We start from the raw sequence: 23,463 nt of genomic DNA, 5'->3' as shown, positions 1-23,463 counted from the left end.
ACAGCAGGGTCATGCGGCCACTTTTTTCATTTGCTTTAGGAGTTTACTTATCATAAGTAAATATAATGTTAGGAATAAACTAGCAAGTTGCATAAGAGATCAGACTGAGGGAATGGGAAAATTCCAAGAGGCGGGAGCTGGGAATTTCCCTGCTTACTATTACCCAGTCCCACAGTCAGCGCAGCGCTCAGACAGCTGCTGCTTCATCCAGGAGACTTACACAATATGTGAGCAGGAAGCCCAGATAAGTTCTCTGTCAGTGATACTTTCTGTGCTGTGCACACAGGAAAGAGCGAGGCCCCTTTAAGGGTTTGTTCTTATATCTGGCTGATCCAGTCCTCACTGTCTCCAGGCACACAACATGCTGGTTCTACCACCCCATGATGTGGAGGGGCTGCAGCTGGTGGGCTCTGGGGGGTTTGGACTTGTCTACAAAGGATGGAGCAAGAAGCTGAAAATGGAGATTGCACTGAAGATGATTCAGGGGTCACAGTGGTAAGTGACATTATTACTACTATACCTTATGTTTTACACTCTCTCTCTTTCTATATATGCAATTTTATCAGTTATGAAGGTGGTGGTGGTAGTGGTGGTATACACAGGTTAGCCATGCTGTTAGGTCTTAAAGGGGTAGTGCGGCGTTTCTAAATTATTCACTAAATAACACACATTACAAAGTTATACAACTTTGTAATGTATGTTATGTTAGTGAATGCCCCCCTTCCCCGTGTTCCCCCCCACCCACGCTAGACCCGGAAGTGTGGTGCATTATACTCACCTGATTCGTGTCGACCCCCGTCCGCCATCTTTGGACAATGATGTCATCTTCGGGAGGCCGGCCAAACCGCTCCATCCATCCCTCATGCCGGCCCCCCTCTGCCGCGTCATTAGCTGCTAGCGTGGGGGGGGGGGGGGGGACACGGGGAAGGGGGCCATTTACTAATATAACATACATTACAAAGTTGTATAACTTTGTAATGTGTGTTATTTAGTGAATAATTTTGAAACGCCGCACTACCCCTTTAAACATGTAATTTATGGGGCTATATATTTTTTCAGATTTCTCATGGGATTCAGCCTAATGTCTATGGCTCCTGGGACACACATTTTTAGGATTTTTAAAAAATTGTCCAATGCTTTGTTTGTACATGTATACAAGCGGACGGTGGCTACATATACAACCTCCTTTACTAGAGATGATTTTACAGTGAAATGAAGAGCAGCATTTTCCAGTGTATATGGAGGCTGTCAGTCTTCTTACTGCGCACATACAACTATATATAAATCAGCAAAAAATTACAACTCCTATTCCTGTCCGGTGTGTACGGCTTTCATCTACACCAATTACATCAACTCCGGTGATGTAGAAGGACAGAGAATACAACGCTAGTGTGAACACATCCTTAGGCTATGTTCATACAAGGACAAAAAAGAGAAACGGCGTACACATTTTCTATTTAAAAAGATGTCCGTTATTGCCGCAATTTAACTGACTTCAATGCAATGCATTGAATTCAATGGGATGACGGACGTCCAATGCACACCCTGTATAAAATAACGGAAGTTTTCTGCAAGGAACTGCCCTTATTTCTGCAATTCTAGGAAATTCCCAGCTAGAACAAGGAGGAGAATTCCTTTTACATCACCCTTTTCTAGTGAGTTACATTGCGCCTGCAGGGGATGTGGAAAGTGATGGCAGAAGCTTGTTTCAGTTTCGAACATACAGGATGTCCGGGAAACTGAGAAGTAATGCACACAGCAGAATACTATAGGACGAAGCAAATGAGGCTTCTGTGCGATAGATTATGGCACTGAGATAAATATATTTCCAGACTGACATCTCGGCAATCTTCACGTATGGAGTGTAGAAAATTATTGAATTCCCTATGAAATAACAATTCTATAAACTGTGTCACTACTTATTTCTACTGTATGTATAAACTGATATCTAAGTGTTATCATTAGCCTTGTCCATAGCATACACCCCTCCATAGTTTGACACTGTCAGCACTGGTGGCACACACTCACTACAACACCATTATAAGAAAGGATGCGCTAAAAAACACAGGACTGGATCATAGACATACAATTTAATACTGATTCTGGATATTTAAAGGGGTACTCTAAATTGTATACAGTGGTGCCTTGGATTACGAGCATAATTTGTTCCAGGACCGCACTTGTAATCCAAATCCACTCTTAAACCAAAGCAAATTTTCCCATAAGAAATCATAGAAATGCAGACAATTGGTTCCACACCCCAAAAATAATGATTTATTATTCTGAATAACATGTAAAACAGATAAAACAAACATTCCGAAACAGCAGAATATGTGATATTATAAGTTACTGTACAGTAATGGAGAGGATGGGAAACACAAGGGCTGACAGAGACTGCAGAGAGCATGAAGGAATGAGCAGGGCAGATGTGGGCACATACATGCAGCACTCTCTGTCCGGGGAGAGAGGGGTTACAGCTATGGAGAGATTACCTCCACAATCCTGTCCCCTGATGTAAGCCCCAGCCTGAAGTGGATCTGCCATGATTTTGAAGGTGAGGGAGACTTCCTGGGTCAGAGTACGGAGCTGTAGACCCCGCTATGCAGACCATTCCCCTCCCCCACTCCCCCACCCAGTACAGGGAACTCTTAAACCAAAGCAATGGTCTTAAACCAAGTCACAATCTTGAAAAACTGTGAGCTCTTAAACCAAATTACTCTTAAACCAAGGTACCACTGTATATATTTTTTTTTCTAAAAGGTGCTCAGCCCTGTAGAAGACATAAAAAAATATATAAAATAAACATGAAATCCACATATATGGTACATGTGTATTTACCCTTAAAGCAAATCTGCCGCCTCCAAAATTGGCACTGTGCTATACATTAAATGCATTACTGTCGGTCTGTCAGAATATTCAGAGCAAAGACACACAGACACCATTCTGACAGATTGATAGTAAAGCACTTATTGGGATATGGTAGTGTCTAAATCCCATACCGTAAAGGGACCTTGTTGGGGGTGGGCACACAGCTCTCCAGGAAAGCATTTTGAGGGGTGAGGCTGTTCATTGTTCTCATAGGTAACTGACCAATATTATATGTATTCCAGCTCCAGCTTGGCAAAATTGATGAGAAATCTAAAGAAGGAACAAGACGTAATGGAGAAGGCCAGCGGACCTCACGTGCTCCGTCTCCTTGGTGTGTACAAGAAACCTGAAGGGAATCTTATAGAACATGGGCTGGTCATGGAGTACATGCCCTATGGAGCTTTACGGTCTCTCTTTGACAACATCCCTGATGTCCCCTGGGCCCTAAGGTTCCAGATTCTCCACCAAGTGGCCCTGGGAATGAACTATCTCCACAGCCTTGACCCGCCAATCATCCATCGAGACCTAAAACCCAGCAATGTACTGTTAAGCAGACACTTAGATGTACAGGTAAGTATTGTGACTACCCAATACTGACTATAATACATCAATAAATGTATGTATCCTACAACTGTAATGTCAGTGGGCCAGAAGAACTGATGCTATATGAATTAGAAAAAGGGGAAATACAACTCTTTGTGGTGAAATCCTAAAATACATTTAGCTTTTCTCAGCTAAATAAACATAGGATGACAAATACCCTCCATATACAGTGTAGAAACTATATGGGGAGTGTAGGTAAAGTCATTGTACGTTTTGTGTAAATTCCCATATTATAGGGGTATTTCCATCTTATAAAGTGATAAGATATTGCTAGAGATGAAGAGAACAAACTGCTCCAGTTGGCCCTGCTAGAAGATGTTCCCAAGTCAGGCTATGTTCACACAACGTATGTTTTCGTAAAAGTACGGCCATTGTTGCAATCGGCAACAACGGCCGTACTTTGTACGAAAACATACGTTGCCTTGCCTACTATGGGATCCCGGCTGGAGCGTATACACATAGTATACACTCTGGTCGGGATCCCCCGCGGCGCCGCAAACAACTGACATGTCAGTTTTCTTACATAGTTACATAGTTAATACGGTTGAAAAAAGACACATGCCCATTAAGTTCAACCAAGGAGGAGATGGATACAGGGAAGGGGGAGGGGTGATAGCTTCTATACATATGCATTTATATTATTTTGGTCTAAGAACTTGTCTAGCCCTGTTTTGAAGCCCTCTACTGTTTTTGCTGTGACCAGATCCTGTGGTAGACTGTTCCACAGATTCACAGTTCTCATGGTAAAGAAGGCTTGTCGCCTCCGGAGATTGAACCTTTTTTTCTCCAGGCGGAGGCAGTGCCCTCTTGTCCTTTGAGGGGGTTTTACCTGGAACATCTTTTCCCCATATTTCTTGTAGGGGCCATTTATATATTTAAATAAATTAATCATGTCTCCCCTTAAACGTCTCTTCTCCAGACTAAACAAATGTAATTCTTTTAATCTCTCCTCATAACTAAGATGCTCCATTCCCCTTATTAGTTTAGTTGCCCGTCTTTGTACCCTCTCCAGCTCTAGAACATCCTTTCTATGAATCGGGTTCCAAAACTGGACAGCATACTCCAGATGAGGCCGCACCAAGGCTATATAGAGCGGTAATATTATATCCCTGTCCCGAGAGTCCAGGCCTGTTATATACATGACAATATCCTGCTGGCCTTAGAAGCCACTGACTGACATTGTGTACTGTTCTGTAGTCTATTATCTACAAGTACACCCAGATCCTTCTCCATCAGCGACTCTCCCAGAGTAACTCCCCCCAGGACATATGATGCATGTGGGTTATTAGTACCCAGGTGCATTACTTTACATTTATCCACATTGAACCTCATTTGCCAAGTGGACGCCCAAACACTCAGTGTGTCTAAGTCATCCTGTAACATCTGCACATCCTCCATAGACTGTACTGTACTACAAAGCTTGGTGTCATCTGCAAAGATAGAAACATTGCTGTTAATTCCATTCTCAATATCATTAATAAACAAGTTAAACAGAAGAGGGACCAGTACTGACCCTTGGGGTACACCACTTATTACCGGGGACCATTCGGAGTAGGAATCATTGACCACCACTCTCTGGGTAAGATTTTTAATAGCGGCCGTCAAAAACCATCTCAGTGCACACTATGAAGCGAGCGGCTGTGGCCACAAGCTTCATAGTGTGGTGTGGGAACCCTGCATTTTGGCCCGCATCAGAACACTGCGGCCGGCTGCAGTACTGACCGGCATGATCTTTTCAGAGACCGGCCGCTCTGTGACCCGGCCGGGTCACAGAACGACCGGTCTCTTACGCCATGTGAACATGACCTAATACTGCATTTTTAGCGGTAAAGTCTTTCTTTATCAGGTGGTTATGCCATTGGTATATGATCAGTGAAAGTCATACTTCAGGGACCCCCTATGTCCTGAACCTGAAGGGGATGCAAAGCTTATATTTTTCTGGAGAGCAGTGCTCCATCCATGCAACGAGCAGGGGACCTGCAGCTCTATTCATGTAAATGGGGCCATGCTGCAATTTCCGGTTCAATTCATGTAAGAGATCACAAGCACAAAGGGTATGCAGCGCTAACTTTTGCAGCCGCTTCTATCTCAGGACCAATGGAGTCCTAATGGAGTGATGTCAATTAACATCTACAGATAGGAATATATGACAAACTTTTTAAGCCTTACATTAGACCAGAATTTCCTTGTGGAATAAGGTGCCTATATTATTGCAGCCTGGGTTCCACAACATGTAACAGAAACGCTGTACATTAATAGTAACTTTTCTGGAAAGCATATGGTGCAACCAGTTTCCTGCGCTCACCCACTTTTACCACATCTCAAAAATGCTCATTAAAACTGAGGTGTAGGAAATGTGCAGAACAGGAACTTTCATCCGTAAGATGACAAACAACTCCTTATTCCTGCTGAGCACATCAGAGTCTGGGTAAAGGCCCCATTAGATGACCTGGTGCTTGCTGTAATAAAGCACTGATCTCATAGATCGGCATTAGTTTTACACGGCTTGGGCACTGAACAAGGAAGGCTGCACATATGATTGCTAGATTGCATCGCTGCATGTGTGTCAGCCACACATCTCATATTACATGATTTTTTGATAGGTCACCTAATCAGGTGACCAACGAGTTTGCTCATTTTTCGTCTGTTCTCAGGGCCTATTATACAGGGCAATGTTAACCTGAATATGTGCAATACAACTATTGAAGCGCATACATGTGAGAGTGGGGATTACCCTGTGTTAGATATGGTATAGTTTCCTACTTCAGCAGTTAGGGAGGGGTTAACATTTAACCGTTTCTAGTTTCTCCCCAGCAACATAGGAACAGAGAGCAGGTATCTAGGCAGATCTTAGGTGAGTTTATTTGATTGGCCAGATGAAGGATGACGTCAGGAAGACCCAAGTAAAATCAAGTTTTCGGCGGGAAAGCGGTCACTCTTCGTGGTCAAGCAGTAAGATCAAGTTCTAGCCTGCTTCCCTGTGAAGAAAAATTTTACCTCAAGATGGAAGACCTGTACTACAAGCTACTGTCCAGAGCCTCGGGGACCGGAGGAGAAGAGTGGCTCCGTCAGTGTTTTTCCGCCACACAAGAACCGGATGGAGAAGTGGCCGGACCGAGCGGTGTGGAACCGGAGCGCTGCCGCAGGGACCTGTCATCAAGTGAGGAAGATGCCGTGGCATCGGAGCCTGGACCGCCGGTGCCTTCTACACCAAGCAGTGCAGGGATCGGGAGTTCCGGAGGCAGCGCCGTCAAGGGGATTAGAAGCAGCCTGAGAGGAAGTGCAGCGGCTCGTAGAAGAGGCGGAGTGCGCAGGCGGCTAAGGAAGACGGCGTCGCCGGTGCCGGAACCGGGTAAGCGGAAGGCAGGGCAGAAGAAGGACGTGCCGGCAAGGAAGAAGAGAGGGCCAGCCAAGGGAGCGGTATCGCTGCGATCGGAGGAGGCATCGGGAACCGGTGAGTATAATACTGTATTTGCTCCTGCTTCTCCCCCTCCTTCCTTGTCAGCGGCTGCTCCGACGGCCGGGCATAATGTACCGGCGATTGACAGTTCCATAATAACGGGGATTGCCACATTACTTAAGATGTTGGGCAGTGCTGCTGAAGGCGGGCATGTTAACTGTTTGATGGGTCAGTCCTCTGTATCCAATAACTTGAGTTCTGATGGTTTTAAAGCTGCGTGGGTGCAGTCTGGAAATGCTGATAAGGTGAATGTAGTTGTGCGTGATGCTGTCCCTGCTGTTACTAATACTAATGTCCCCACATTGAAACCTGGAGTGCCTGAAGTATGCCTTAGAGAGGCTCTTCCTTGTGAAGTGTCCCCATTGGGTTTCCATCTCTCAAATGGTACTAAGGAAAAAATATGGAAACTAGATTATATTGATATTTTCAGCTTACTACCGCATTATAAAGAGCGCAGTGATAAAAAGGAGGAGAAGGAGGAAGATAGAAAGCGTCCTCCTGTGGCTAAATCCTTCCACAATTGGCTTCAAGCCTTCTGTATTTTTGCATCAGTGTTGGGTGAGAGATACCCGGAGAAAATGGTATCTCTCTTTCAACATGTAGACATAATTTTAGAGGCTTACAGGAATTTTGGCGGATCAGCCTGGATTAATTACGACAAAATGTTTCGTCAAAAAATTTCTGTTTACCCTGAATTGAAATGGGGACAAAAAGACGTAGGGTTATGGATCAACCTCATGATCCCCCAGCGTACCAGATTGTCCCAGCCTGCTCCTACTACCTCCTTTCGCAAAGGGGTATGTTTCGCATACAACGAAGCTCAATGTAGATGGCTGCAGAACTGCAAATATAAGCATGAGTGTGCACACTGTGGGGGATCTCACCCAGTGCAGCGATGCTACAAGAGAAACAGCTCCAGTTCACAGCCAGCTACAAGGGATAACTTACCGAAAGGCTCGGACGCCGGTGATTCTTCAAAGAATGTTACCATGGTTAGAGGCGTACCCAAACCAAATGATGTCTAATTTAATTCGTAATGGTTTTCTCAACGGGTTCCATGTACCTTCATTTCAGGGCTCTGGTTGCACACCTGTTGACAATTTAAGATCGGTGTATTTGAGGCCCCATGTTGTGGACGAAAAAATTCATAAAGAAATTGCAGAAGGCAGGGTGGAGGGCCCTTTTTCCTCTCCTCCTTTTAAAGATTTCAGACTATCTCCTCTTGGTCTCGTCCCAAAAAAGGAACCTCAAAAGTACAGATTAATCCACCACCTGTCTTGACCTAAGGGTGCTTCTTTAAACGATGCCGTGGACCGTTCTTCAGTTTCTGTTGTATATAGTTCCTTTGATTCAGCATTAGATATTGTCCGGCATTGTGGGAGGAGCGCCCTTTTGGCGAAAGTCGATGTGGAAGCTGCATTCCGCCTATTGCCAGTTTGCGCGACTGGTTACAACTCTCTGGGGTTTTCATGGACTTTGATAAGTCACTGCCCATGGGATACAGCATGTCATGCTTTTACTTTGAAGCCATTGCATGTTTCCTTGAATGGGCAGTGACTTTTGAATCCGGCCTAACATCCTGCACACATTACTTGGATGACTTCCTATTCTTTGGTAGGTCGGGTTCGGGTAAATGTGCGGAGTTGATGGGTACTTTTCACCAATTATGTGAATACTTTGGTGTCCCTCTGGCTAAAAATAAAACAGTTCTGCCCTGCACCAGACTCGAATATCTGAAAAAAAAAAAAAGCATTGTCATCGACACGACAGCTATGGAGTTCTGTCTGCCTCTTGACAAAATTGTTAAAATGATTTCCATGTTACAGTTGTTATTGAGCAGAAAGAAAGTATGTTTAAAGGATCTGCAGCGTTTATTAGGCAACTTGGTATTTGCAATTAGAGTTGTCCCTATGGGGAAAATCTTTTGTCGCCGGTTATATTCGGCCACAAAGGGTATCCGGTCTCCCCGTTCTCATATCAGGCTGACAGTGCTGATGAAGGATGATATGAGATTATGGCAGAATTTTTTATCTAATTTCAATGGCAGGGCCATATGGCAGGACGATTTTGTCTCAGCTAGCGCTTTAGGCATTCAGATGGATGCGGCAGGTGCCTTTGGATATGGCATTTTTTGGGACGGGCATTGGAGTTCTGGAAGATGGGACCGCAGTTGGATTGACTCTCAGGTTGTTAAGAATGTAGTTTTACTGGAACTGTTCCCAGTGTTAGTGGCATTGACATTATGGGGCAATGACTGGCGCAATAGGCGCATATTAATTCAAACTGATAACAAGGGTGTTATGTACGCAATAAACTGCCTGTCAGCAAAGTCTATGCTGGTTGTGAACCTTATGAGACATATCGTATTGCTATGCCTACAACTTAATATCTGGTTGAAGGCGACATATGTTAAGGGTGTGGACAATCAAATTGCTGATTCCCTGTCCCGTTTTCAGTTCCGCCGTTTTCGGCTCCTGGCTCCAGATGCAGATCGAAAAGGCGTTCCGTGTCCAGGACACCTATGGGAATTGATCCCATAGGTTTTTAAAAGTACTCCTTATCGACTGTCACCTGGTCTACCTATAAATTGGCCTGGTTTAGATGGTGTAAATTCTGTGCCCTATGTAACTACTCTTTGTTATCTGCTCAGCCTACTCATTATTTATTGTTCATATCTTGGTTATTGAATTGCCATGTTTCCCGTACTCTCCTGGGTAAGACTGTCACCGGTGTGTCATTTTATCAAAGATGGTTTGGCGTTCAGCCCATGTCAACAGTCTTTCAAGTACGTCAAGTTTTAAAAGGTATGCGACGGGGTGGTGGTGTTAAGAAGGACATGAGGAAACCTATATCCTTTTCGTTGCTGAGTAGAATTGTGTCGGCTTGTGTGCATGTCTGCAAATCCCCCTTTGAAACTTTGTTGTTCCAAACCGCTTTTTGTTTTGCCTTTTTTGGGGCGTTTAGAGTAGGTGATTTGGTTTCCCGTACAGTTCGTTCTCTATCTCCTTTACTTATTGATGATGTTACTGTATCCCATGTCTCCTTGTACATAAACATTCGCAGATCTAAAACAGATTTATATGCAAAGGGTTCAGTAATTACGCTCCACTGTATTCCCAATGAGTCTGTATGCCTGTGTGCTTGGTGCAGCGTTTTTTATCTGCTCGCCCAAGCCTGCATGGTTCCTTTTTAATGCACCAAGACGACACATCCCTTTCTAGATTTCAGTTCAGCGCTGTACTTAAGCGCTGCCTGATTTTCATTAATGTTGACCCTACTAACATTTCCCCACATAGTTTCCGTATTGGTGCAGCCACTGAAGCTATTAGAATAGGCATGGGGGCTGAATCCATTAAAAGATTGGGCAGGTGGAGATCTGAACGTTTTAAAATATATGTACGCCCCCATTTATACATATAATTTTCTTTTGTAGGTTCCTCTCCAACTGTGATATGGGTCTTAGGCCACTCTTTCATATTTTGGGCCCACAGGAGAGCTTTGGTCAGGCCTTATGCTACGAATCTTGGCCTACACGAGGTAGTAATATATTGGGAAGGTGTTAGAGGACTACGGTGGGCGCAGCTAATTGGGGTAATTGAAAACCGTAGTTTAAATTGGCCTTCTCTAGACGTTATTGTTCTGCACGCCGGCGCCAATGACGTTGGGAGAATGCGGTCTGACTTACTATTCCATGAGATCAAACTAACATTTTCTGTGCTACACTGCCTGTTTCCCCAGACGGTGCTGTGTTTCTCAGAAATAGTTCCTCGTCTGATCTGGTCCTTCCATGGTCTTCATTTCATGGACATGATCAGACGCCGCATTAACAGAGGTGTATCCCGCTTTCTGACCTCCATTGGTGGCCTCTCGTATCGCCATATAGACCTTGAAGGATTCCACCTAGGTCTGTACCGCCATGACGGCGTACACTTGTCCGACCTGGGACTGGACATATTTAACATGGGCTTACAGAACTTGTTGGAGGTGGCCACGTGCAGGTTGGGTCTATGCTCGGCCTAGGTTAGGCCGGCATATGTGGGTGTGTCGCCCCCCCCCCCCCTCAATGCATTTTGGGGGTGAGGGCGGACTGGTGTTTTTAGCTAAGTTATGCTGGAGTTATTTATTATAAAGGAGTTGTATTTATTTATTTTCAGTATTTATTAAATACAGAGTTATTTATTATTAAAGAGTTACAGTTATCACTATTAAAGGTAATGCTGATAGAAGTTACATTGGTAAATCCTTAAATAAAGCCGTGGCCATACTCCACTGTTAAATAAAGTCGGTTGTCTTGTCATTATTCAACGTTTATTAGAACAAGTTTACAGGAGTAATATCAACTACAATCACATGTACGGCCGATAATCACTCTGTTTAATAGGGCCCTAAGCAGCACCCATATCCAGAGATGATCTCATAGTGTAGACTGTGTTCTTTAACCCCTTCATGACCGAGGTCTTTGGTGCCCAGATGTCCGGGTCAAATTTATGCAATGTTCCTCCCCGCCTTCAAATAGCCATAACACTTTAATTTCTCCTATCACCTACAGGGCTGGTTTGGGTGTCATTTTTTGCGCCATGATCTCTAGTATTTATTAGTATCATATTGGTGTAAAAAAAAAAATTTTGATTGTTTTTTATTAATTTTTTTTTTCTGATATATCATTTAAAAAAAATCAGTAATCCTGTTTATATTTTTTTTCTGAAACAATGTTATATTTTATTAGATTGGACAATTTTGCACACTACGATATGTAATATGTTTATTTCATGTATTTTGTTTTACATAGTTTAATTTTTAAAATGGGCAAAGAGGTATTTTAAACTTTCATTGGGGGGGGTTATAAGGTTTTTTTCTATACTTTTAAAAACTTTTTTTTTAATTACTTTTTTATATACTTTTATTTTACAGTTAAACAAGCAATCATTACATTGCCTATACTGATCTATTTATTCTATGCCATAACATAGCATAGATCAGTGTTATTGGCGATCTGTACATAGAGTCTGCCTGAGAGCTGACTGCACGGGTCCCGATCGGTCAGTGACAGATGCTGTCATGCTTCTTTGAATGCTTATCTTGGCTATATAAATTGCGATACATAACTGGAAGATTTATTTATCTTTTTTTTTTTTCTTAAGATCACAGATTTTGGATTGTCTAGGATTGTTGGGGCTACTACAAGTTCTGCAACTCCCTCATTTGCTGGAACTTTGTCATATATGGCACCAGAGGCTCTGAATGACATCAACTATCAACCTACTAAATCCTATGATGTTTACAGGTGAGATAAAGCAGATTGGGTGACCAGACAATAAATACCCCAGCAGCCCTCTGGTCAGCTCAGATACTAGTTTTCCTACAATTACATAAGTCCAAGGACCAATCGCTGTAAATTATTTGCTTACAATAAGATTATTTCTGTCTTGTTTTCTGAATTATAGCTATGGAATCTTAACATGGACAGTGTTCTCCAGTGAAGAGCCCTATCCTGGTAGGTCCTAGCACGTAGCCTTGGGCAACAAAGCACTTATATTGGCATGTTATATAGCAGATGTTATGTTGGTTTATCTTCCCTTATTGCAGGTATCAATATGGCTTTAATCCAACGTCTTGTGGGTGAGGGCCAAAGACCTAAAGACAGTGTTCTAGATGAGTATAAAGATGTTAAAATGGTTCCTGAAGCTAAAGAATTAATGGTTAGAAGTTGGAACCAAAATGCCAAAAACAGACCAAGCTTCAATGGTGAGTATACAGACTACTTCCATACACTTTGTAATACCATTGTCCCTGATGATTTTTATTACACTCCTTTGTTTTTATCTTAGTGTTAATGTTTTTGACTGGTTCTAACAGATATATGTTTAACCCCTTAAAGCACCATGAGGTATGGGTAAATTATGGTGACAGTAAGGGGGTATAGAGAGGACTCACCATAGAAGTTGGGGGCTGCTATTTATAGCCGCCATGGAGCAAAGGTTCTTGTCGGCTATTCAGCTATTTAGAAGCTGCTGTCTAAGGGTAGGGTCACACTACAGAATCCACCGGCGGATTTCGGGGCTCACAACATTCTATGGCTGGGCCAATTCCGCTGTACGCCGAAAGAATAGTCATGTCTGTTCTTTCGGCAGAACGCGGAATAGAATGGCCCAGGCATAGAATTGTGTCTATGGAGCCGGAAATGCGCGCCGCTGTGGACGGGTACAAGCCACAGAATCCGACAACTTCTCAGCGTGGATTCCGTAGTCTGAACCTACCCAAAAGTGAAAGCGGGATTAAATTGGCCTCCACATACCTGCACTGGTGACCTAGTGTCGGGATCTGCTCCCCCCAGCAGGATCACGGGCAGCCAATCCAATGTCAGTGCAGCCCAAGGCCTCCTTGGTTGCCTGACATTGGCAAATGCTTCAGCTTATTTGCAGAAGGCTGAAGCAATCGAACCCTGATATGTGTGTGAATATACCCGGGGGCTAGGTTCACACTATGTAACTGTGCGGCTGTATTTTTTATGCGGCTGTAAATGTGCGGATGAAACTCCGGCCGTGGGAAAAAATAGACATGCGGCTCAAAACATACGGTCATTTACTTGGAAATCTGGTTCAACTAAAAATAACAAATAAAATCTTAAGAAAGTGATGCAAACACCTCTGGATGCATCTGGGAAAGCAGGGAACACAGTTTACATGAATTGCTATTACCGGGGTTTGCGATCCTCTGCAGTAATGCCGATGCCTCTCATGGTTAATCTATTAAAATAATAAAACACATTTTCGTTGTAATAAAGTCCCTTTCGTTGTTCACTAATTAAATTTAAACTAATCCATCATTTTGCAATTAAATATACTGTTAAAATAAATAGATATATAAATAAATGTATATTTATATATATATTTATTTTTTGACAGTATATTTAATTGCACAATGATGGATTCGTTAGAATTAAATTATTGACCAACGAAACTGAATTTATTACAAAGAAAATGTGTTTTATTCATTTAATATATTAACTATTAGAGGCATCGGCATTCGGCATCATTGCCGGCTATTTTTGAAGTACTCCGTACGGACCGCCTGTCAATCCTCGGCCGCATGTCCAGCCGCAAACAATGGTCTTGTTCATTTTTTACGGGTCCGTTTACGATCGGGCCGTAGATTCATACATAGTGTGCACTGTGCAGCCGTATATCCTATACTTTCCAGCGTACGCATGAACCACCAAAAATACAGCCGCACAATTACAGCCGCAAATACAGCCGCACAGTTACATAGTCTGAACCTGGCCTTAAACTGTATCATACGTTTTATAGACAGTACTAGAAAATGTACCCGGCGCTGCCCGGGTATAAAGTGTCGGTGTGTTAATTAGATTTGTTCTAAGGTGCCCAGGAGGCCAAGCTAAAGGTATTGTTTCATCTGAGTTAATCAGTGGAATTAGTGTATACCTGTAGTGCATAGTTGGAGGGGTTCTGTATACCCACAATGTATAGTTTTTAGGGGTCTCGCATATCTGTAGTGCATAGTTGGGGGGGCTGTATACCTATAGTGTATAGTTGAGGGAGGTCCTGTATACCTGCAGTGTACAGTTGGTGAAGGTCCTGTATACCTGTACTGTATAGTTCGGGGGTCCTGTATACCTGTAGTATATAGTTGGTGGAGGTCTTGTATACCTGTAGTTTATAGTTTGAGGCTCCTGGATACCTGGCGGTGTTATCCATTCGCAGTATGGTGGTATTGGTCAGGTCGTATATGACAGTGTTATCCAGTCACAGTATGGCGGTATTGGTCAGGTCTAGTATGACAGTGTTATCCAGTCACAGTATGGCGGTATTGGTCAGGTCTGGTATGGAGGTGTTATCCAGTCACAGTATGGCGGTATTGGTCAGGTCTGGTATGGAGGTGTTACCCAGTCACAGTATGGCGGTATTGGTCAGGGCTGGTATGGAGGTGTTATCCAGTCACAGTATGGCGGTATTGGTCAGGTCTGGCAGTGTTATCCAGTCACAGTATGGCGGTATTGGTCAGGTCTGGTATGACAGTGTTATCCAGCACAGTATGGCGGTATTGGTCAGGTCTGGTGTGGCAGTGTTACCCAGTCACAGTTTGGTATACCTGTTGTGCCCTGTATATACATGTCCTGTATGGATGGAGTAGGGGGTCCTGTATATACATGTACTGTATAGATGGAGTAGGGGGTCCTGTATATACATGTACTGTATAGATGGAGTAGGGGGTCCTGTATATACATGTACTGTATAGATGGAGTAGGGGGCCCTGTATATACATGTACTGTTTAGATGGAGTAGGGGGTCCTGTATATACATGTGCTGTATAGATGGAGTAGGGGGCCCTGTATATACATGTACTGTATGGATGGAGTAGGGGGTCCTGTATATACATGTACTGTATAGATGGAGTAGGGGGTCCTGTATACATGTACTGTATAGATGGAGTAGGGGGTCCTGTATACCTGTACTGTATAGATGGAGTAGGGGATCTACCAGTTATTACTGTGGATGTTGTGAGGCAGCTTCCCTAGCAACCATTGCTCCCTGTGAAAATGAAAGCAGTAATCCTATTGGTTGCTAAGGCTCCAACTGCCGTGTCTGCTGCAGCTAATTATATCACCTGTGTTTGCAGTGAGGAGATTTTCCCATTCATCTCTATGGGGCGCCGCTCTTTCCCCTCCCCCTCCTCTTCTGTACATCTGGCGGGGACGGGACCTTCGCAATAACCTTTCCGGGCACCCAATGTATCTGTGTGCCAAATTTGGGGTCAAACGGTTCAGGAGTTTCGAAGTCTATAGAGGACAGACAGACAGACAGACAGAAGTACAGACAGACAGAAGGACAGACAGACAGACTTTGATTTTTATGATATAGATTTGTTGATCGTAGCCAAGACACAACCACAAAAAACCTGCACCTCTTTAGTTCTTCATTTGATAATGTTTCTTTTTCATGTGTTTCCCCTTGTAGACTGTAGTGAATCTACAGCAGTGATGTTTGAGGCGTATAGAGAGGAAATTATTCATGCTGTTCGAAGTATTCAAGATCGCCTCCATAAGATGTCTTCCTGTGATCAGGTATTATCTTTAGGTGTTTCGCTTTTAGTTAGTAATTTTTAAACATTGGTGTCTACTCAGCAACTAATGATATTGATAAATTTACATATTTATACCTGTAGACTACCTGCATATATTATAGCCATATTATTATTTGGTATATATTATCTAGTCCATTTGTGTGCTATATACAGTTGGCACAGAGGTAGAAGTGTATATAGCGGTGTAATAATTACAATGGACCATGTATAACCATATCATCTGATTTCCTATTTTTTTTATTTTACAGTTATCAGAAGAATCGGGAACATTAGATACTTGTAGCTTTTCTATGGGAGATTTCATTAAAGGTCAGTCACTCACCTATTGGGAGAATAGGGATCACATGACCTATAATAATGGATAGGTACTCAGTGGCGAATTAAATGTACCCTGGGCCCCGGGCTGTCCACCCAACCTGGCCCCCCCTCCCGTCGATCCGCCCACATTATACTCCGCTACTGCCCCCCCACACACACAGGCCCCAATAAACACTGCCTGCCTCCCCTCCCTGCTGGCCCCAATAAACATAATGTTTGGTCCCTTGCTGCTCCCAGTAAGCATTGTCCACCCCACCTCCACTGCCCCCAATAAACATATTGCCACCTGGTTTCAGGAGAGGAGGGAGCTGATCTTATAGGGGAGGTCGCAGGGTCACAGCAGCACAGAAGATGTCAGGAGTGGAGGGTGCTGATCTTATAGGGGAGGTCACAGCAGCACAGAGGATATCAGGAGAGGAGGGTGCTGATCTTATAGGGGAGGTCACAGCAGCACAGAGGATGTCAGGAGAGGAGGGTGCTAATCCTATAGGAGAGGTCCCAGCAGCACAGGAGGATGTCAGGAGAGGAGGGTGCTGATCTATAGGAGAGGTCCGAGCAGCACAGAGGATGTCAGGAGAGGAGGGTGCTGATCTATAGAAGAGGTCCGAGCAGCACAGAGGATGCCAGGAGAGGAGGGTGCTGATCTAATAGGGAAGGTCACAGCAGCTCAGAGGATGTCAGGAGAGGAGGGGGCTGATCTTATAGGGGAGGTCGCAGCGTCCCAGCAGCACAGAGGATGTCAGGAGAGGAGGGTGCTGATCTTATAGGGGAGGTCACAGCAGCACAGAGGATGTCAGGAAAGGAGGGTGCTAATCCTTTAGGAGATGGTCCCCCTCTTCCCCCCTTATAGATGGTCATCCTCTTCCCCCCTTATAGATGGTCACCCTCTTCCTTCCTTATAGATGGTACCCCTCTCCCCCCCCACCCTTATAGATGGTATCCCTCTACCCCCCTTCTAGATGGTCCCCCTCTTCCTCCCTTATAGATGGTCCCCCTCTTCCCCCCTTATAGCTGGTCCCCCTCTTCCCCCCCTTATACCCTTATAGATGGTCCCCCTCTTCCCCCCTTATAGATGGTCCCCCTCTTCCCCCCTTATAGATGGTCCCCCTCCCCCCCCTTCTAGATGGTCCCCCTCTTCCCCCCCCTTATACCCTTCTAGATGGTCCCCCTCTTCCCCCCCCCCCCTTATAGATGGTCCCCCTCTTTTTCCCCCTTATAGATGGTCCCCCTCTTCCCCCCCTTATAGCCTGTCCCCCTTATAGATGGTCCCCCTCTTCCCCCCCTTATAGATGGTACCCCTCTTCCCCCCCTTATAGCTGGTCCCCCTCTCCCCCCCCTTATAGATGGTCCCCCTCTTCCCCCCTTATACCCTTCTAGATGGTCCCCCTCTTCCCCCCCCCCCCTTATAGATGGTCCCCCTCTTCCCCCCTTATAGCTGGTCCCCCTTATACCCTTATAGATGGTCCCCCTCTTCCCCCCCTTATAGCTGGTCCCCCTCTCCCCCCCCTTCTAGATGGTCCCCCTCTTCCCCCCCCTATACCCTTCTAGATGGTCCCCCTCTCCCCCCCCCCTAATAGATGGTCCCCCTCCCCCCCTCTTATAGATGGTCCCCCTCTCCCCCCCCCCTAATAGATGGTCCCCCTCCCCCCCCTCTTATAGATGGTCCCCCTCTTTTCCCCCCTTATAGATGGTTCCCCTCCCCCCCCCCTCTTATAGATGGTCCCCCTCTTTCCCTCCCCCCTTTCCCCCGTGCAGGCAGATTTAAAAAAACAAAACAAAAAAAACAAAAACAAAGAAAACTCACCTTACAACCCGTTCCCCCGTTGATCCTCTCCTGTCCTGCAGGCTCCGTCTGTCCCTCGGCTGTTGTGCAGCTGCCGGAGGTGTCCCGTCCTATCCCCCGGCAGCGCGCGCATCACAGAGCTCCCCGTGCGCCGGAAGTCACAGCCACAGGTGCACAGGGAGCTTTCTGATGCGCGCGCTGCCGGGGGATAGGACGGGACACCCCTGGCAGCTGCGCAACAGCCAGGGACAGTAAGAGCAGGACTCTTGTGACCGCAAGCAAAACAATGCTTGCGGTCACAAGAGCGTGCAGTGGCGAGGGGGGCCGAGCCGCAGCGGCATTATAATGTGGGCGGCGTGGCCGCCCAAACCGCCCACATTATAATCCGCCATTGTAGGTACTTAGTTACTTTCCATAACTCTTACAGACTTCAGTGGGGAGATAGGCACCTAAACATAACTACCTCTCTATTGATTCCAATGTGAAAGCTGACCACCACCGACTGATACTTGTTAGCTTACAGGTTTCACATGACCCCCACAGATCTCAAAGGCAGACATGTCATAAATGCTTGTGTTGTCTGGGATTTTGTTATCTTAATGTACTCAGGCAGTTGGGAAACATAAAAAGCTATACTTACCTTCCCTGGTTTCCCCTGCTCTCCATTTGGATATACCCCCTTAGGGTGGGTTCACACGTACTGTATCCGCAGCAGATTTCACGCTGTGAGTTTGCAGCTAAATCCACTGCGCATACTTTCCCAGTCTTTTCAGTGCGATGACATACTCCAAGCGGGATTGTCTCCCCACTGCAAGTATGGAAAAGTCAGCATTAACCCCTCGGGGCCCGAGTACATACATTACCGGATCCCCACTCCGGCATGCTTCCATGTCTCCCATTGCTCAGCCAATCAAGTGTACTTACCCCAGGCCGCAATGATGACAATCTCACTGCAAGTATGTCATCTCATTGAAGTGACTGGGAAGGTATCTGCAGCGGATTTTGCTGAAAACTTGTTACGTGAAATCTACTGCGGGTACGGTATGTGTGAACTCACCCTTAAAGGGGTAGTGCACCAAAAAAAAATTTCTTTCAAATCAACTGCTGCCATGAAGTGCCAGAGATTTGTAATTTACTTCTATTAAAAAATCTCAAGCCTTCCAGTACTTATCAGCTGCTGTATGCCCAGCAGGAAGTGGTATTATTTCTAGTCTGGAGAGCAGGAGAGGTTTTCTATGGGGATTTGCTCCTTCTCTGGACAGTTCCTGACATGGACAGAGGAGGCAACAGAGAGCACTGTGTCAGACAGGAAAGAAAACACCACTTCCTGCTGGACACACAGCAGCTGATAAATACTGGAAGGCTTGAGATTTTTTAATAGAAGTAAATTACAAATCTCTGGCACTTCATGGCAGCAGTTGATTTGAAAGAAAAAACATTTCGGTGCACTACCCCTTTAAGGTCCATGTAAAATCTATATTCCTTACTGTATGAAGGAAATACATTTTGTCCCCTTAAAAATGCACAATATTGTGCATCTAGACCTACTGTAGGCTCCTGGCCTAGGTGCATTACTATATCCTAAGCAAAGACCTTCATAGTCAGATTTGATTCCGTACCACACTAAGGGTCCTATTCTACGTGCCGAGCAGGGCCCGATCAACGATGTAAACGAGCGCCGATCTGCGCTATTCCACGGCCCGACAATTGTTTAGCGAGGGCTGCAAGGACATTGGTAACGATGTCCTTGCAGCCCTTGTTTCATAAATTACCTGTCCAGGCGCAAGTCTTCTTTTCCCGGTCCCGCGCTGCAGCAGCTTCGGAGCAGCCTGTCTGAACTGACAGACCGCTCAGCCAATAACTGGAAGCGGCGGTCCCGGCCAGTGCTTGGCTGAGCGGTCTGTCAGCTCAGACAGACCGCTCCGAAGCTGCTGCGGCGCGGGATCGGGAGAAGGAGAAGACCTGCGCCTGGACAGGTAATGTAAGATTTGAAATTGTCGGTCGCCCGCCGCGCATCGCTATTCAACGTATCGATGCGCGGGTGGCGACTGATGATTTTAGGTTTGAGCCTAAATGACTGATGAGCCAATGACACGATCGGCTGATCATTCTCTCTATTCCACGGAGCGATTATCGCTCCGTGGAATAGGCCCCTAAGCTTGTACTCTATGTGGTGTCCAAAAGAAAAAGTCTACTAATAAATGTCTTCTTCAGCTTTAGGGAATGAGCCACAGAAAGATGAAAAGACAGAACCTTCATGTCCAGTAGATGAAAAAGAACATGAAAATGACAATATGGTGAGTTCTCCACACCACTAGCAGTTTTCTGCAGATGTCTCCAAGAGGATAGGTGGTAGACCCATCATTTATCTTACTGTACAAGACATGTATAATGGACACCGACATCGTATCATATCTCTATAGAGGATTATGTCATAAAATTCTAATACTGCTCGTACCCTTCTGGGGAAACCATATTCATAATCTGACATTCATCAGTATGTAGAAGGCCATCACATTGCATATATACACCAATATTTTAGGATAATATATTCAACATTATATTGATTTCAGTTCTTGCTGATAAAAACAAAATTTCATTTGGTCATTCAAGTTTTTCCATGTAATTCGGAGCCTAAAATTCTTTGAGTTGAAAGCGAGGAAGCAGAGGCACGCAAGCCCTCCCATAGGCACTGTGTGGCAGATTGAGTTCCGCAAAGGAGAATTTCGTCACTTTTGCTCCATGTGAACTGGACTTTACAATATAAATACTCTCACTGTTACTCAGTTGGTGCTTACTTTACCCTTGTTTTATTTTTCAGGACCTTCCTTTAGCAGTCATTCACAAGGACGACAATATTTCACCAGCAGGTGGGTAACATTGTTTTATTATGTGTTTATAAAAGAAAACTGCCAAGATCTACTGCGCAACATAAAGCACAGGAGACTATACAAAGCATCAAGAGCAATGTTCTCCATCTCTTGGCTCTACTGATGCTACAAGGATGGGGTTATGGTTTGGCAACAAGTGGAGAGTCACAGGTTGGGGAACACTGATCGGCACTCATTTGCTTTTGTGCACGTCCCCATATCGGGCTGTTTGAGTCCTTTTACATACCGAGCCGTGTATAGACGCGATTAGCGGCATTGGCGTTCACACAGCTGGACTGTATAGTTTGTGCGGTCATTAACTTTCATTGTTATCAGTCGGACATCTCCTGTTTACACAGGGAGATGTGCAGCCAATAACTATTTATTTTACTGTCAGTTAAAAGATCCAATCAGCTGTCGTATTTATACATATATGACAGCAAAATACATATTTTTCTAAGCCTGGATAACCCCTTTAATCCACAGCATCCCCAGCAATATGGTAATATAACAGCAAGTTAGAGTCATAAATAGCTGCTATAAGCTCCAAATCACATTATACATAGAGTAAAGGAGCACTGTACACTACACGCAATGTACTCCAGATGCTACAGATCTATAAAAACAGATATATGAGTAATTTAAATAGCCTTGGGTAAATATACCAGAATAACACACTGTATACACTGCAGCCGCTGAAAATAATTGACAATTCTATTTTCTATGGCCGCAGTTTGGTGAATAGCGGCCGCAGAAAATAATCTGCGCACACAGTGTAATGTTCGGCTGTCGGACGCACTTTACACTGTGGTCAATGATATATTGGATTGCGGGTGTGTAGGAAGATAATGTTCCTACTGCGGATACTGTTGCCTGGTCTGTACAGCATGTGAACATAACCTAAATGTGATAACTTCTATAATTATGATTAGTCTCATTTGTTGTATGAGGCCTAGTATGGTTTGTATTTTTATTTGCTCTGTAAGGCTTGATGTATTTTACATGGCTCTTACGTCCAACGTCTGGTCTTTGTTTCAGAACTTGTGATGAATAACATTGCGACGGCCATTAAGAATTCCGGCGACTACAACAGGATAATAAATAAGCTAGATAATAATGGCATCCTATCGAAAGATGAACAGGAGGAACTGAACTGTGCTCAGAGTTTAAAAGAGTTAGGGAACAAGGCTGGAAAAGTTATACTTACCAAGTACAAAGAGAAACCGGAAACTTTGGTAACCTTTATCAAGGATCTCTTTTGAAAATTATGTAAATAAAATTCAGTCATAAGTGGTGCTAAAGAACAATGTCATGGATCTAATTTAAAGGAATTTACTATACAATCAGTACAATATTGTGTTTATGAAGCTGAAGACACCTCACACTGCAGTCAAGTGGTGCACAGAGAATGGATCTGGATCTTACAGAAAACAACTCTTGGACAAGAAGACAACATGTTTGTAGTTGCCCCAGAAGCAAAGCCATGAGGTGAAATGAGTTTATTGCTCAGGGCGGCAGCTTTGTAGAGTCTCTGAAGGCCGGCGGCTTTATGGAGTGGCCATTGGAGGTATTGTTATATGCGTCAGACATCACTACACAACAAGTGATCATCACCCCTTTATATGGAGCACAAGGTGTCATGGTAGTATGACCATGAATAAGATCACCAGAAGTAGTCACAATGCATTGACTCTTATGTATGCCAAGTGCTTTTATTCGTGGTGAAGCAATAAAGTTTGAAGAATTGTTTACACATTCATGGAATTGGAAATTTTGAAATTTTTCTGTCTTGTCCTCACCAAGGATTGAAGGTAGTCATGGAACAGGGTGATTTATGGTGGAGCCAGATTGTGCGTGCACTTATTATTATAAGCTGCAGGTTTTCTGCACACATGCCTTACCTATGATTTTTAATAGGCTTGGATCTGGGGGGCTGGGGTTATGGGGCGGTGTGTGCATGGGGGGGGGGGGCTATTTGAGGTTTTGCCTCAGGCCGCAGAACACAGAACAACGGCCGTTGTTTTGAAATAACAGCAGTTATTTGCAATTAAATGGCGGCCATCCTCTCAATTTTAACAGTGTGTGAACATAGCCTTTCTGTGTTTTCAATCATTCCTGGTTTTGGTTGAAAAATATTGACCAAAATACTAAGCAAAAATACTGTGTGGGAACATAGCCTAAGGGTGCCTTCACAGATACCGCATCGCAGTGGATTAAACGATTTCTGCAGTGTAATCCAATGCGATGCTCTGTCCTGTCTTTTTCCATGGCTTTACATTCTCACAGCGGATTCCGCTTTAATGCGGTACATGTGAAGGCACCAGTAGGCTATGTTCACACATAGTATTTCAGTCCATGAGCGGATTGAAATAAACAGAAGCTGTGCAAATCTTTCCATTATAGTCGTGCTCTGTCAGTTCCACTCTTGGTTTTGGTAGAAAAATCACTGACCAAAAGAC

General features: G+C 44.4%; 2 protein-coding genes across 2 annotated transcripts in view; one reads left to right on the top strand and one right to left on the bottom strand.

Moving 5' to 3' along the window:
• The window catches only part of LOC138770387 (uncharacterized), a 63,984-nt gene extending 63,168 nt beyond the window's left edge, over positions 1-816 (bottom strand). The window contains exon 1 of the mRNA XM_069949484.1: positions 779-816. Coding sequence (XP_069805585.1) covers positions 779-806 — 28 coding nt within the window. The 5' untranslated portion in view covers positions 807-816. The remainder of the gene's footprint in view (positions 1-778) is intronic.
• On the top strand, positions 214-22,854 carry LOC138770386 (receptor-interacting serine/threonine-protein kinase 3-like). The gene is made up of 10 exons (XM_069949481.1): positions 214-495; positions 3,111-3,438; positions 12,073-12,215; positions 12,376-12,425; positions 12,518-12,676; positions 15,907-16,013; positions 16,282-16,342; positions 20,349-20,431; positions 20,956-21,004; positions 22,043-22,854. Exons 1-10 carry the CDS (start codon positions 362-364, stop codon positions 22,264-22,266), a joined length of 1,338 nt encoding a protein of 445 aa, XP_069805582.1. The 5' UTR covers positions 214-361; the 3' UTR covers positions 22,267-22,854.
• The last annotated feature ends 609 nt before the right edge of the window (positions 22,855-23,463 follow it).

Source organism: Dendropsophus ebraccatus, chromosome 13 (assembly GCF_027789765.1).
Source record: "Dendropsophus ebraccatus isolate aDenEbr1 chromosome 13, aDenEbr1.pat, whole genome shotgun sequence".
NCBI lineage: Eukaryota > Metazoa > Chordata > Amphibia > Anura > Hylidae > Dendropsophus > Dendropsophus ebraccatus.
Note: the sequence above shows the minus strand (reverse complement) of the source record. Positions and strands in the feature narration are given on the sequence as shown.

Coding starts and splice junctions, on each gene's coding strand:
- LOC138770386 (XM_069949481.1), top strand. CDS start 362: ATGCTGGTTCTACCACCCCATGATGTGGAGGGGCTGCAGCTGGTGGGC. Junction 496..3,110: donor ATGATTCAGGGGTCACAGTG/GTAAGTGACATT, acceptor TATGTATTCCAG/CTCCAGCTTGGCAAAATTGA. Junction 16,343..20,348: donor TATGGGAGATTTCATTAAAG/GTCAGTCACTCA, acceptor TGTCTTCTTCAG/CTTTAGGGAATGAGCCACAG.